Source organism: Notamacropus eugenii, chromosome 2, assembly GCF_028372415.1.
Source record: "Notamacropus eugenii isolate mMacEug1 chromosome 2, mMacEug1.pri_v2, whole genome shotgun sequence".
Taxonomy (NCBI): domain Eukaryota; kingdom Metazoa; phylum Chordata; class Mammalia; order Diprotodontia; family Macropodidae; genus Notamacropus; species Notamacropus eugenii.
The window spans coordinates 184354399-184367299 of record NC_092873.1 but is presented as its reverse complement, the minus strand read 5'-3'; the positions used below and the strand labels follow the sequence as shown (position 1 = coordinate 184367299).

Here is a 12901-nt window from a genome sequence, read left to right as displayed (position 1 = left end):
CCTGGTCCAACAACTTTAAATTAGCTCTTAAATAAATGAGGAAATAAATAAGAAATTGCTTCATCAACTTCAGAAATTTTAATTGTCTGAAATTAATACAGCAATTTTTTTATTGTGGCATTTAAAGTAGTAACTAGTTTTATTTCTAGAGTTAAACACATGGATACCAGGCATCCTACCTCTTCTTTTTGCTAATTCCATCCCGTTGAGGTCAGCGCACCTGGATTCAGATAGAAGAAAATTTCTTGTGTCCATTCTTCAAGAGTGTTTCAGTAGATCTGTGATTTCATTGATGTGGTCCATGCCTGCCTATCCTATGATATTCTGGCCCATGGCCTTCCATAAGTTTGCTCTCGAGAGCCCACCTCATTTACTAGGGACCTATCTTCAGCTTTTCCAGTATCCTGAGCACATCCTGAGCACTGGAACACTTTGATGCTTGTCAGTTGTCTCTCATAACCACTCTTGCAATGTGATCAGCCTGTTGATTTTTTTTTATTCTTCTGTACTTGTTTATTTTCTTTTTTGTATTTTAAAAAAAGTTTTATTACCCCTGCTCCAATTTTTGTCTCATAACAAATGCATATAATCCAGTAAAACACAACATGTCATTGCCATTCTAAGAATATGGCATTGGCTGTATCATATTCTACATCTCTAGTCCACTATCTCTCTGTGATAAGATAGGAAGGAAGTTTATCAGTCTTTTAAAGTCACTGTTGTTTACTGCATTGATCAGAGTTCTGAAATCTTTCAAAGCTCTTTACCTTTTTGTTACCATTGTTGCCATTACATAAATTGTTCTCCTGGTTCCACCCATTCTACTCTGCGTCTGTTCATACAAATTTCCCATGTTTCCTCTGAATCTATCATTTGTCATTGCTTGTTATACAGTAATTTTCCATTACATTCATATATCACATTTTGTTCAATCATTTTCTAATTGACGGACACACCTCTTTTGTCTCCAGGTCTTTGCTACGACAAAAAGTTTAGCTATGTTCTTTAGTAGAACATTTATTATATTTATATTATTCTTTTATATGGTTATTCTTGTATATATCAGTCCTTCCTTTCTGTCCTTAATTTCTTTAGGATATATATCTAATAGTAGTATTGCTGTCATTTAAAATTGTTTTCCAGAATAGTTCAGTCAATTTGCAGCCCTACTAGCACTGCGGTAGCGTGCCTGTTCTCCCAAATCCTCTCCAACAATTGCTTTCTTCATCTATCATCTTTGCCAATCTGATATGGTTAAGCCTCAAAATTGTTTCAGTTTAAATTTTTTAATTATTAATGATCTTGAGCATTTTTATATGGTTAGCAGTTTGAATTACTTCATTTGAGAACTGTATTCACAACCTCTGGCCACTTCTCTAGCAAGCATGCAAACAAGCATTTATTTAAATTTCATTGGTGTGTTTTGTTTTTACGTTACAAACATTTACAGGTTACTGCGGCTATATGAGAGGTCTCTTGTATTAAAGTAAAATTAATAATACAGTGACTTCATCTGAAAGTTAAAGCAGTATATCATACTCTAGTACCTTCCCCATCAATTTAAAAAATTTAACAGAAATCTATTTTCCTCTCCCCCAGACCTCCTACTCCGTTGAAAAAAAGAGAAAAGCAAATTTCTTGTAACAAATCTGCATACTTGAGCAAAATAAATTTCATTAGTGGCTGTTTACAGAAACACATGCCTTATTTTGTACCCTAAATCTGTCACCTTTCTGTAAGAAATGGCATATTTCATAATTCAGGAATTATGAATGGTTGTTTATATTGATCATAATTCTTACGGGTTTCAGAGTTGTTTGTTTTTTACAGTGTTGCTTTTGCATACATTGTCCTCCTGTTTCTACTCATTTCATTCTTCATCAGCATATTAAAGTCTTCAAAATTGTTTATTTTTATAACATTGATATTATAGGATAAATTGTTCTTATTCTTCTTACTTCACTATGTATTAGTTTATGTAAGTCAACTATTTCATTATTTCTTACAACATAATAGTATACCACTGAGATGAATGAAAAGTCCAAGAGACATAGTTTCTGGGTAATTAAAAATAAATTTACTAATTACGCTACTAGATAATCAATAAATATCAATAAATGAGGTCAGTGGTTCTGTAGGAAATCAAAGACCCTGAATGGAGACTACTTAAATGTTTAAATACCTTTGGGAAATGAGTTGTCCCAGATTGGTGTAAAGCAATTCTGATTGGTTAACAATTAATGAGAATGAATATTATAATAAGAGGTGGGCTTATTCTAAAGAGGAACTGTTCAGCCCTCTCTCAGCATTCTGCCTCCAGCAACCTATACAAAGGAATCGATCTCTACCCAGTCATACCTGAGATGGACAATGGATACAGTAGAAATTCCACCTAGATAAGGTACCCTGGATGGGGTGAATTCTTTGCTCAAGGTCAGGTATGTCCTTGAGAGACTAGCTGTGAATATCAAAGCAAAAAAAAGAGAATCTTTTGGTCCTTTCATATACTACAACTTATTGAACAACTTCTTAGTTTCTAGTTTTTTCTCACCCCAAAAGGAACTGTTGTAAATATTTTTGTATGTAAAAGACCTTTTCCTGCTAAGCAGTGGTATGACTGGGTCAAAAAGCATGTACTATTTAGTAACTTTCTGTATATACAATAAATCCAAATTGCTTTCCAGAATGGTTTTGCATACTCACAGATCTGTCAGTGTGTTTGTTTTCCCAGAGCCCCTCCAACATTTATTTTCCTTTTTTGTCACCTTTGCCATTCTGATATTTTGGAGGTAGACACTCAGAATTGTATTAATTTGTATTTCTCTTATTAGTAGTGATTTGGAGCATATTTTCTTTTTACTTATTTATTTATTTTTAGATTATGACATTCATTTCCACAAAATTTTGAGTTCCAATTTTTCTCCCCATCTGTCCCCTCCACTCACCCCATAACACCTTGCATTCTGATTACCCCTTCTCTCAGTGTGCCCTCTCTTCTATCACATCCCATCCTTCCCTTATCCCCATCTTCTCTCTTTTCTTGTACGTCAAGATAAATTTCTGTACCCCATTACCTGTATTTCTTATTTCCCAGTTACATGCAATAACAATTCTCAACATTCATTTCTAATACTTTGAATTCCAACTTCTCTCCATTCCTCCCTCCCTGGACCCATCCCCACTGAGAAGGCAAGCAATTCAATATGGGCTGTATATGTCATTTTGAAAATGATTTCCATAATAGTCATGTTGTGTAAGACTAGCTGTATTTCTCTCCATCCTACCCTGTCCCCCCTTTATTCTGTTCTCTCATTTGACCTTGTCCTTTCCCAAAAGTGTTTACTTCTAATTACTCCCTTCTCCCATTTGCCCTCCCTTCTAACATCCCCCTCACCCCACTTGTCCCCTTCTCCCCTACTTTAAGTAGTGTAAGATAGATTTTCATACCAATTTAGTGAGCATGTCATTCCCTCCTTAAGCCATATGTGATGAGAGTAAGCTTCACTTTTCCCCTCTCACCTCCTCCCTTTTCTCCTCCATTGAAAAAGATTTTTCTTATCTCTTTTATGAGTGATAATTTGCCCCATTCCATTTCTCCCTTTCTCCTCCCAATATATTCCTCTTTTACCCTTTAATTTTATTTTTTTATAGATATCATCCCTTCTGATTCAACTCAACCTGTGCTGTGTGTGTGCGTGTGTGTGTGTGTGTGGGTGTGTGTGTGTGTGTGTGTGTGTGTGTGTGTGTGTGTGTGTATAATCCCTCCACTCACTCAAATACTGAGAAAAGTCTCAAGAGTTACAAATATTATCTTTCCATGTATGAATGTAAACAGTTCAGCCTTAGGAAGTCCTTTATGATTTCTCTTTCCTGTTTACCTTTTCGTGCTTCTCTTGATTTTTGTGTTTGAAACTCAGATTTTCTATTCCTTTCTGGTCTTTTCATCAAGAATGCTTGAAAGTCCTCTATATCATTGAATGACGATTTTTTTCCCCTTGAAGTATTACACTCAGTTTTGCTGGGTAGGTGATTCTTGGTTTTAATCCCAGTTCCTTTGCCTTCTGGAATATCCTATTCCAAGCCCTTTGATCCCTTAATGTAGAAGCTGCCAGATCCTGTGTTATCCTGATTGTATTTCCACAATACTTGAATTGTTTCTTTCTAGCTGCTTATAATATTTTCTCCTTGACCTGGGAACTCTGAAATTTGGCCACAAAATTCCTAGGAGTCTCTCTGTTCGGGTCTCTTTCAGGAGGTGATCAGTGGATTCTTTCAACATTTATTTTGCCTTCTGGTTCTAGAATGTCAAGGCAGTTTTCCTTGATAATTTCATGAAAGGTAATGTCTAGGCTCTTTTTTTAATCATAACTTTCAGGTAGTCCCATAATTTTTAAATTGTCTCTCCAGGATCTATTTTCCAGGTCAGTTGTTTTTCCAATGAGATATTTTATATTACCTTCTATTTTTCAGTCTTTTGGTTTTGTTTTGAAATATCTGGGTTTCTCATAAAGTCATTAGCTTCCCTCAGCTCCACTTTTCATTTTTAAAGAACTATTTTCCTCAGTGAGCTTTTGAACCTCCTTTTCCTTTTGACTAATTCTGCTTTTTAAAGTGTTCTTCTCATTGGCTTTTTGGGCCTCTTTTTCCAGTTGAGTTAGCCTATTTTTAAAGGTGTTATTTTCTTCAGCATTTTTTTGGGTTTCCTTTAACAAGCTGTTGACTCATTTTTCAAGTTCTTCCTTGACCTAAGCCCATTGCACATTCATTTTGGAGGTTCTGGGTGCAGAAGCCTTGACTTCCTCTGACAGTATGCATTGTTTTTCCTCATCCAAAAGAATGAAAGGAAATACCTGTTCACCAAGAAAGTAACCTTCTGTGGTCTTATTTTTTTTTCCATTTTTCAGGCATTTTCCCAGCCAGTTACTTGACTTCTGAATTCTTTGTCAAGAGGATGGTCCTAGTGCTCTTCCTCACCCCAGGCCTGTGCTCCGGGCTGAGATTCAGATCACCTGCTTGATTCCCCCAGAGGCTTTAGGTGGGGGTTGGGGCCTCCACTGAATGTCAAAGTTCAGATCAGCTGCTCAATTATACAGGGGGCAGGGCTTTAAGTGCGGTGCTTCACAGATGGATGCTGCAGCTGCCCACTACTGCAGCTGCCTGGGACCAGTGCTGGGGGGGGACCCTGCTACCCTCTTGCCCAGTTGGGAAAGCCTTCTCATTGACCTTTGACGCTTGTGCGTTGATGGATCTGAGACCTTCCCTGCTGGGGATTCTGCCCTGGAAGCCTGTTCTGGTCCTGTTCCTCCCAGTGCCACACTGCCAGGGCTGGGCTCTGCTCGCCTTAGCATCCTGTGGGATAGACCTTTCCTGTCGGCCTTACCTTTGGCTGGATATCTCTTTCACTCTGTCATTCTGTGGCTTCTGCTGCTCTAGAATTTGTTGAGGATCATATTTTACAGGTATTTTATAGGCTATGGGGGAAGAGTTAGAGTATGTGCATCTTTCTACTGGAGCATGTTTTCATTTGACTGTTGATAACCTGGATATCTTCCCTTAAGAACTGTCTGATCCTTAGATCATTTATCAATTGGGGGATTACTCCTTTTTTTTGTATAAATTTATATTAAATTTTTCTTTTAAATTTATACTGCTTATAAATTTATAATGTATAAATTTATACAAGTATTTGTTAATGCTTACTATGTTCTAGGCACTGTGTGAAGTACTGGGGACACAAATGGTAAAATGAAAAACAATCCTTACTCTCAAGGAGCTTATATTGTATTGCAAAAAGACAACACAAAAAGGAGCTAAAAATATGGGGAACAGGGGAAGTATCCACATGGGAACTTGGTAAGGAAATGCTATGAGTCAGAAGCATATGTGGCCTGGATGCATTTCCAAAGTAGAGACTCCTCTGTGGGCATGCTAGAGTTAACTTTTACTGGTTTGTCAGCCGATGTTTAAATTGTCATTGTAAATATTTATACCACAAAAGTTAGCATATACTACAAATCAGAGCTTGATTTATTGTTTTGCTGGTTGTCTAGACTTAAGAAAGTGATAAAAAAATTAATAATTCTATTCAACTTTAAAGTGTCTCCTCTGTACATTTTTCTTCTAGAGAGTCATTTTACCAGCACACACCTATCTCTGAGTAGCTCACCATTAGGAGTATGTAGGAGAGGCAGAAGATGTTCAAGGGCAAAAAGGTCCCAATTACTGAGGGAGTTACAGGGTTAAAGGGAAGCTTTGGCATGATAACCAAATTTTGAGAGTCCAAATTAGCTAGAAGAAGAATCTTATCTACTATGGAATGATTCTTGCTTTTAGATACTTGTGCTAGTCCTTTATATGGCTTGTATATTAGGCCTTTGTTAGAGAAAAAATTAATAGCTAAAATATGCTAATTTTAGAGATGTTTTGGATTGAACCTATAATTTCATTGATTCTAAGGAACTTCTTGTAAGGGAACACCCCAACTATCATTGGACATCAAGGACAGCCCTACAGCTGTTCTTTGGGGCACACAGCCACTGTGTATCAGAGGCCAATGACAGCCTGTCTCTGAGGTCTTAGAGGGGTTATGGTGAATGTATTTTAAATCTTCAGTCATGACTATATCTGTAATGCTCTTGAGGATAGGTCATGTCATTGCCACCTGACCCCATCTCTCGTTCCTCTAAAGGAAAATACGTTTATATTCTAGAATAGTAGTTTTCTAATTTTTTTTTTAAATTCCCTTAAAGAATATACACAATGTATCCCCAAGTACCTTATAAGTCTTGGTGTGCAATTGTTCCAAATATTCACCTTGTGTTGTAGTTTTTAAAGTGATACTCCCTTCTTTGCCCCCCCCCCCCCAATTTTATCATCCTTTAATATTGGAGAATTGACAGGACTAATATTTCTTTTCTTTTAGGGTAAAAAAAAAATGTTGTCTTTGCCATCTTGATTTCCAAATATATCCTTTCCAGTGAGCCATTCCTTTTAACAAAGAGTAAGGTGTAAAGGTGTAGGATGTGGGGCTGTAGAGTTCAACAAAACTAACCCATTGATCTTTCTTTCTTATCAGGAATTTTGAATTGGGTGAAGTTGATAGACAATTTTGATGGAGAATATGATTATGTGACAAATGAGGGGACAGTTTTCACCTTCAAGACAAATCTTCATTCTCCTAACTATCGTCTAATTAACATTGACTTCAAAGATCCAGATGAATCCAAATGGAAAGTGCTTGTTCCTGAGCATGAAAAGGATGTTCTTGGTAAGAACACCCACTTCTCAAACAATATCCTTTATTTTTGTTGAAATCATAACAACATTTACTACCTTGTCATTCACTAACCTATCTAAAATGTTACAAAGGTAAATGTTTTTTTCAGCTCCTAAACAGCTATTGGAAGGGGAGGGGAAGGGTTGGAGAATGAAGCTGGAGCAAGAGAACAATACATTGTAAAATTAACTGCAAAAGATTTTAGACAGAGGAAAATGTGCCAAAACCCACTTTTACTTCTGAAGGTATAAACGATGAATAAATGAAAATAATAGAACTTGATGAAATTGGAATCTTTCCTCCCTGAATTTTATCAGTGGTATCAAGAGAGATCGATCAGCTTACATCTGTAACATACTGCTTTTGAAAACATGAAATTAAAGCAAAAAGCAGTAGTATTTTTGGAAAATCAATAAATCAAATGATTTTGATTTCAGTTCTTAAAAAGATGACGTGATAATGCAACACTCCATAAAAGCTACGAATATATGAATTTTAAAAGATCATTGTCTTTTCTCTAATTGGCTAGGTATTCATTGGCAAATTGTAATCACTAATGTATTTAAAAAACATTTTGTTTTCAGAGAACCTAAGCTTTCAACATTTTGAAAACTTAGATTAAATTTCAAGCTATTTTTATATTATTTATTGTTAAAGAGCTTGTATATATATTTATATTTTAGGTAATGAGAAAGAGGTTAAGTTATCCTAAATTTTAGACGAGGCCATTGAAAATACTCTTTACATTGAAATTTGTTTAATTTCTTGATACAGTAATTGTTCTATATCAGTAATTTTTATAAGTACTCAACTGCCATTTTCCATTTCTTTCAACATTCTGAAAATTGAGATTCTTTTTAAAAAATTCAAAATGCAGAAGTCACTAATTTTATTTTAGATTTTTCACACAAAAAGAATTGAGATCATCAGACCACTAACCTACAAATAATAATGGATGCCTTTTTTTTTCTGCAAAACCTCACATTGTCACTTGCTTTGCCTCTTTAAACTGAAGAGAAAAGATAATTTTACATTTTTCTGGCTAATGTTTAAGTGAGCAGATTTATAGGTAATTTTGGTCACATATTACATTTTATAGGGATTAATAATTAAAAATAATTACCTGTACTTTACCTTAGCATTTATTGGGCCAAGAAACTATTTCCTTTTGATTGTATTCAAAATCCTTCCTTGCAAATTTCTGAATCTTTATTTGACTAAATATTAAAGAATATAGGTTTTGTAGGGAAGAGGCACAGATTAATCTGTGCATCCTTGTAAGATTATAAACACATCATGTGATTGTCCGTAGCCCTACTTGAGTTGCATAAAGGAGAATTGTCATTTTCATTAAAGAACTAGTAAGGAGCAATATGCCAGATCAAAATAATTACTTAATAACTTTTTCCTGATGAAAACATTTTTTAAAATGTATATTTCCAAATTGTAAGCACTATTTTTATTTACAATTCCTTATCATCAAAACTATAGTGAATCCATATCCCAAAGAAACTTTTGATCACCATAAGAGAAGAAAAATAGGATTAGGGAAATTGGGTTAATTATAGGAATCAGGTGATTATTTTTTCAATAACTACTGAAAAGATTAAAGTTCTTCGGTTTGAAAAAAATGAGGAGTGAGAGGAGATCTTCTTACCAAATTAAGGAATACTGGAACTCAGGGGAAAACATAAACATTAGACAATTATAATAAGTTAAAAAGTTGTGAAGCCTCTCACACATATGACATGTAATACAAGCTAACAAGATGAATGGGTTCAAAAATTAATGTATTTTTATTCCACAATTAGTTATTCAGGTAAAGTAGGATGTTTGAGGGTATATCTTCATTCTTTTGAGTTTGATATTGGTTAAGATAACCATGCCTTCCTATAAAATATCCTTTGTGCCCTTGACAAAGACAAAAATGTATGGTCATTTCTCTTTTCTCATGCCCTCCCTATAATATCATCCAGGAAATATTCTTTTGGAATAGATTGGTACTTTCTCATAGATTCTTACAAAACTGATAATGGCAGTCAAATACCTTAGTTGATTTAAGAACAGTGCTAATAACATCAAGGTTAAATTATAAATACTGTGGGACTCAGTTTCACTCCAAAACTATTTTGCCCTCAAAAGTTGCATACCATATTCATGATAATAAAAACAAAAACATTACTTAGCACTTTAAGGTTTATAGAGAACTTTATGTATATCTGAGATCTCATTTGACAATCACAGCAACCCTCTGAAGGAGCTCCTCTTATTTTTCCCATTTTATTTATGAGGAAGCTGAGACAGATAGAGGTTAAATGAATTGTTGTTGAGGGTCACACAGCTAGTACACATCTGAGACTGGGTCCAGTACTCTACCCAATGCCCCACGTAAATGCCAGGGTTCACAAATGAGATGACCACCATCAGAGAGTCAGAATGGGCTAAAATTGAAAATTGTTTTAAATGGAGTAGAATTTTCTAGCCATTTCAGTTTTTTAGATGTGTGTCTGTTATAGAAATGAAAATAATTTCTCTTGAGGAGATGGCAGCAGTTTTTTTTTTTTTAGGTGTTACCAGCTATTCTCAAGACTCCTTCTCAGATCTTTGTAGACTATAATATATACTTATTTGAATTATGTGACCTTTGCAAAAGGAGAGAAATGACTTTAAGAAATCATTATTCAGACACGCACACCATCTTCTCAATTCTTTTATCTATTCATAGACCACTTTTGCCCCTGCATATCACTTCATGAAATAATACTATTTTTAAAATATTACAAATTGCATATAAACTACATTGCCCATTGAACTGTTTCACAGTCATTCAAATTTTTACCATTAATGATTGGGACTGAGTTTGATGTACTTAAATTTTTTAGTCATCTAATGGTAGGCTATGAAGACTGTTGATATAGGACAACAGATAGAAGAAATATCAGAGTTGATATCACGAAAGTGAGCATATGGAAGACTAGAAAAAATAATGTTGGAAAACTTGGTTCAAGAGTAAGAAACATGCTATAAGAGCTTATAGACCAAAAGTCTTACACCTCCATATCAGAAACAGTATCTCTTTAAAAAGAGAAAGTTGGAAGAGCTGTTAGATAACAAACATTGAACAACATCATAAAAAATGAAATTGACAGTATCCTGGTCTGAGAAAACAACAGGTTACCTATGCAGGAGTCCTGTCCAAATCAATTGTCTTTATTGTCAGGCCATAGATAGCCATGGTAGAGCAAAAATCAAAGTAAATACCAAATTGAAAGAAAAGATAAAGATGAGGAAGATATAGCAAGCAAGTGTGGCAACTTTATACTGATTCATTTAAATATTCTATAGATGCTAAAAAATGGAAAACATAAAAAGAACAGATATCACATTTCCAAAGTAAATTAAGTCGCCCTAATAGGAAACTGCCTCAGCCAGATCTCCTTGCCAAAGAGAGAGATAGCAACTCAAGGCTATCTCTTGTAGCTCTTGTATCTCTTGTTACTCTTTTGTAAAATTTTCTGAAGAATGATAGTGTAAAATTTTGAGTGTCACTTTGTAATAGTGAAGAAACATGAGTTTGCTGAAAGCTAGATTCTCCCAAATAGTTAAGAATAAAATTTTTATTTTGATGGAAAACTGTTTTCTCCATAGGTAACATCTGGATTCTACCAACATAGTCTTGGATATATTTAGATGACAAAAAGAAATTAAAGTTGGAATCAAAACAAATAGCCTCTGGTCTTAATCAAGTACATACAGAGGAGTCTTAGGTACTCTTGAAGGTTTTGAGAACATTGAGAGATGACATCTTGAGAAATCATAAGGAGGGGAAGATTACCAAATGCTAAGGAAAAATTGTGGATTTTCTTGTTACCAAATTCAATCAGTTGAGAGAATATCAATAGCTGTTAATCCAAATGCTTACTTTTTCATCTCTACAAAACTTTTATGAGAATAATCCATATATAATAAGAGCCTGAGACATGAAAAGAGGACAGGAAAGCTTTCGTAATCTTCTACAGCAGATTACTTTTACAGTCACCCACAGTTGGACTGAAGGATATAGAGAATGCAAGAACCTACTGTGCTTACTGTTTTTTTTTTAAACAATAAAATAATTTTGATTTGGTAGAGCAAAATTCCACATTAAAGGCTCTCCTTCCTCAGGTTATCTTCCCTGAATGTGTCAAAACCATTCAAGATTTCTTGAAAGAAGTTATAAAATATCTTCATTTAGTTATGCTCTGGTTGTTAATACCGAGGGAAGCATGAAACAGAGAATTATGACTATCAAAAGTGTCATATGAAGGAAGGATTCCCTATATATGATAAGGTCTTCCAGATGCTTCTGTTGGCATATAACGTTATGAAGATTGCATCAAACTTTGGGTCTTTGCAGAGCTTCTTAAATGACATGTATGATCACTCAAACACTTGAAAAAACAAGCAAGTGAAGAGAGCCTATCATCCAGATTATGATGTGCAGTTTTAGAGACTGTTGAACCAGTCTATCAATGTATATATCTTTGATGGATGCTAGTAGTGAAAAGTAAATTGCCTTCATCATTGAATTAGAATGTGGTGGACTGGATTGTACATTATTTCTAATGACCACCGTGTTTCTTCTTGAAACAAAGACTTAGCTTTTTTTTTTTTTTTAAACATTAGCATGTTTAATAGGATTGTGAATTGGAGAGATAGTTGACTAGTTAAGAAACGTAAGCTGATCATGGAGTGAGTGTGAGAGTGAGCTTGTAGACAATTTATGTGCTCCACAACGTTGAGATTTAGAGGAAGGCCTGGGTTATATTGACAGTACCTTCTGGAGTGTTTGTGCGAAGACAGAGACAAGATTTACACATGTTAAGAAATCATGAATGGTTTACAGTTTGCACTGTTGGGAAGAGAACCTAAAGTACCAAGATCAGAGATCTAAGTAATTGAATTATAATTTATTATAATAAAATATTTAGCATTAATATAGTGTTTTTTTCATCTCATTTTACCTTCACAATAAGAAGTATGTGCTAGTGTGAATGGGTGGAGAGTGTCTTCGGAATCAGAAGACCTGAGTTTAAGGGTCCCACACCCTTTTCTCCCCACATATTGTCTGTGATCCCTGGGCAAGTCACTTAATCTCTTGATGCCCCAGGAAACTCTCCTAGACAATTGCAGAGAAGTTGCCAGCCTTCATTAAAAGGGTAGGGTTTCCTTATCCAGGAGTTCCCCATGTAAGGAAATAATGAATCTAGTCCCAATCCCCTCCCCAATATTAACAGACTCATTAATGTAACACACCAAGTAATTCCCAATTCTTGCTCCCTACCCAAATCAACTCTGTATTGAATTCTGAGGAATAGATATTAAATGAATACTATTCAGACATCTAGCCCAAAGTAAGTAACAGTTATCACAGATGGGATTGTCAATCCCTATTAAAATTTGTTTCCTTGCTCTATCTATAAATATGGATTCCAGAGAATTTTCTCTACAGCTTTCCTGGGTGATATCTCTGAATGAATAAGGTTCTTCCTCATTTTTTCAAATGCTTATTTATTTATTTTTAGTTTTCAACATTCCACAAAATTTTGAGTTCCAGATTTTCTCTCCATCTCTCCTCTCCTCCCA

General features: G+C 34.9%; 1 protein-coding gene across 1 annotated transcript in view; it reads left to right on the top strand.

Annotated features, from left to right (window-relative positions):
* Positions 1-12901, top strand: part of PREP (prolyl endopeptidase) — a 145387-nt gene that overhangs the window by 60363 nt on the left and 72123 nt on the right. The window contains exon 8 of the mRNA XM_072642950.1: positions 7076-7267. Within this exon, the coding sequence (XP_072499051.1) occupies positions 7076-7267 (192 nt within the window). The remainder of the gene's footprint in view (positions 1-7075; positions 7268-12901) is intronic.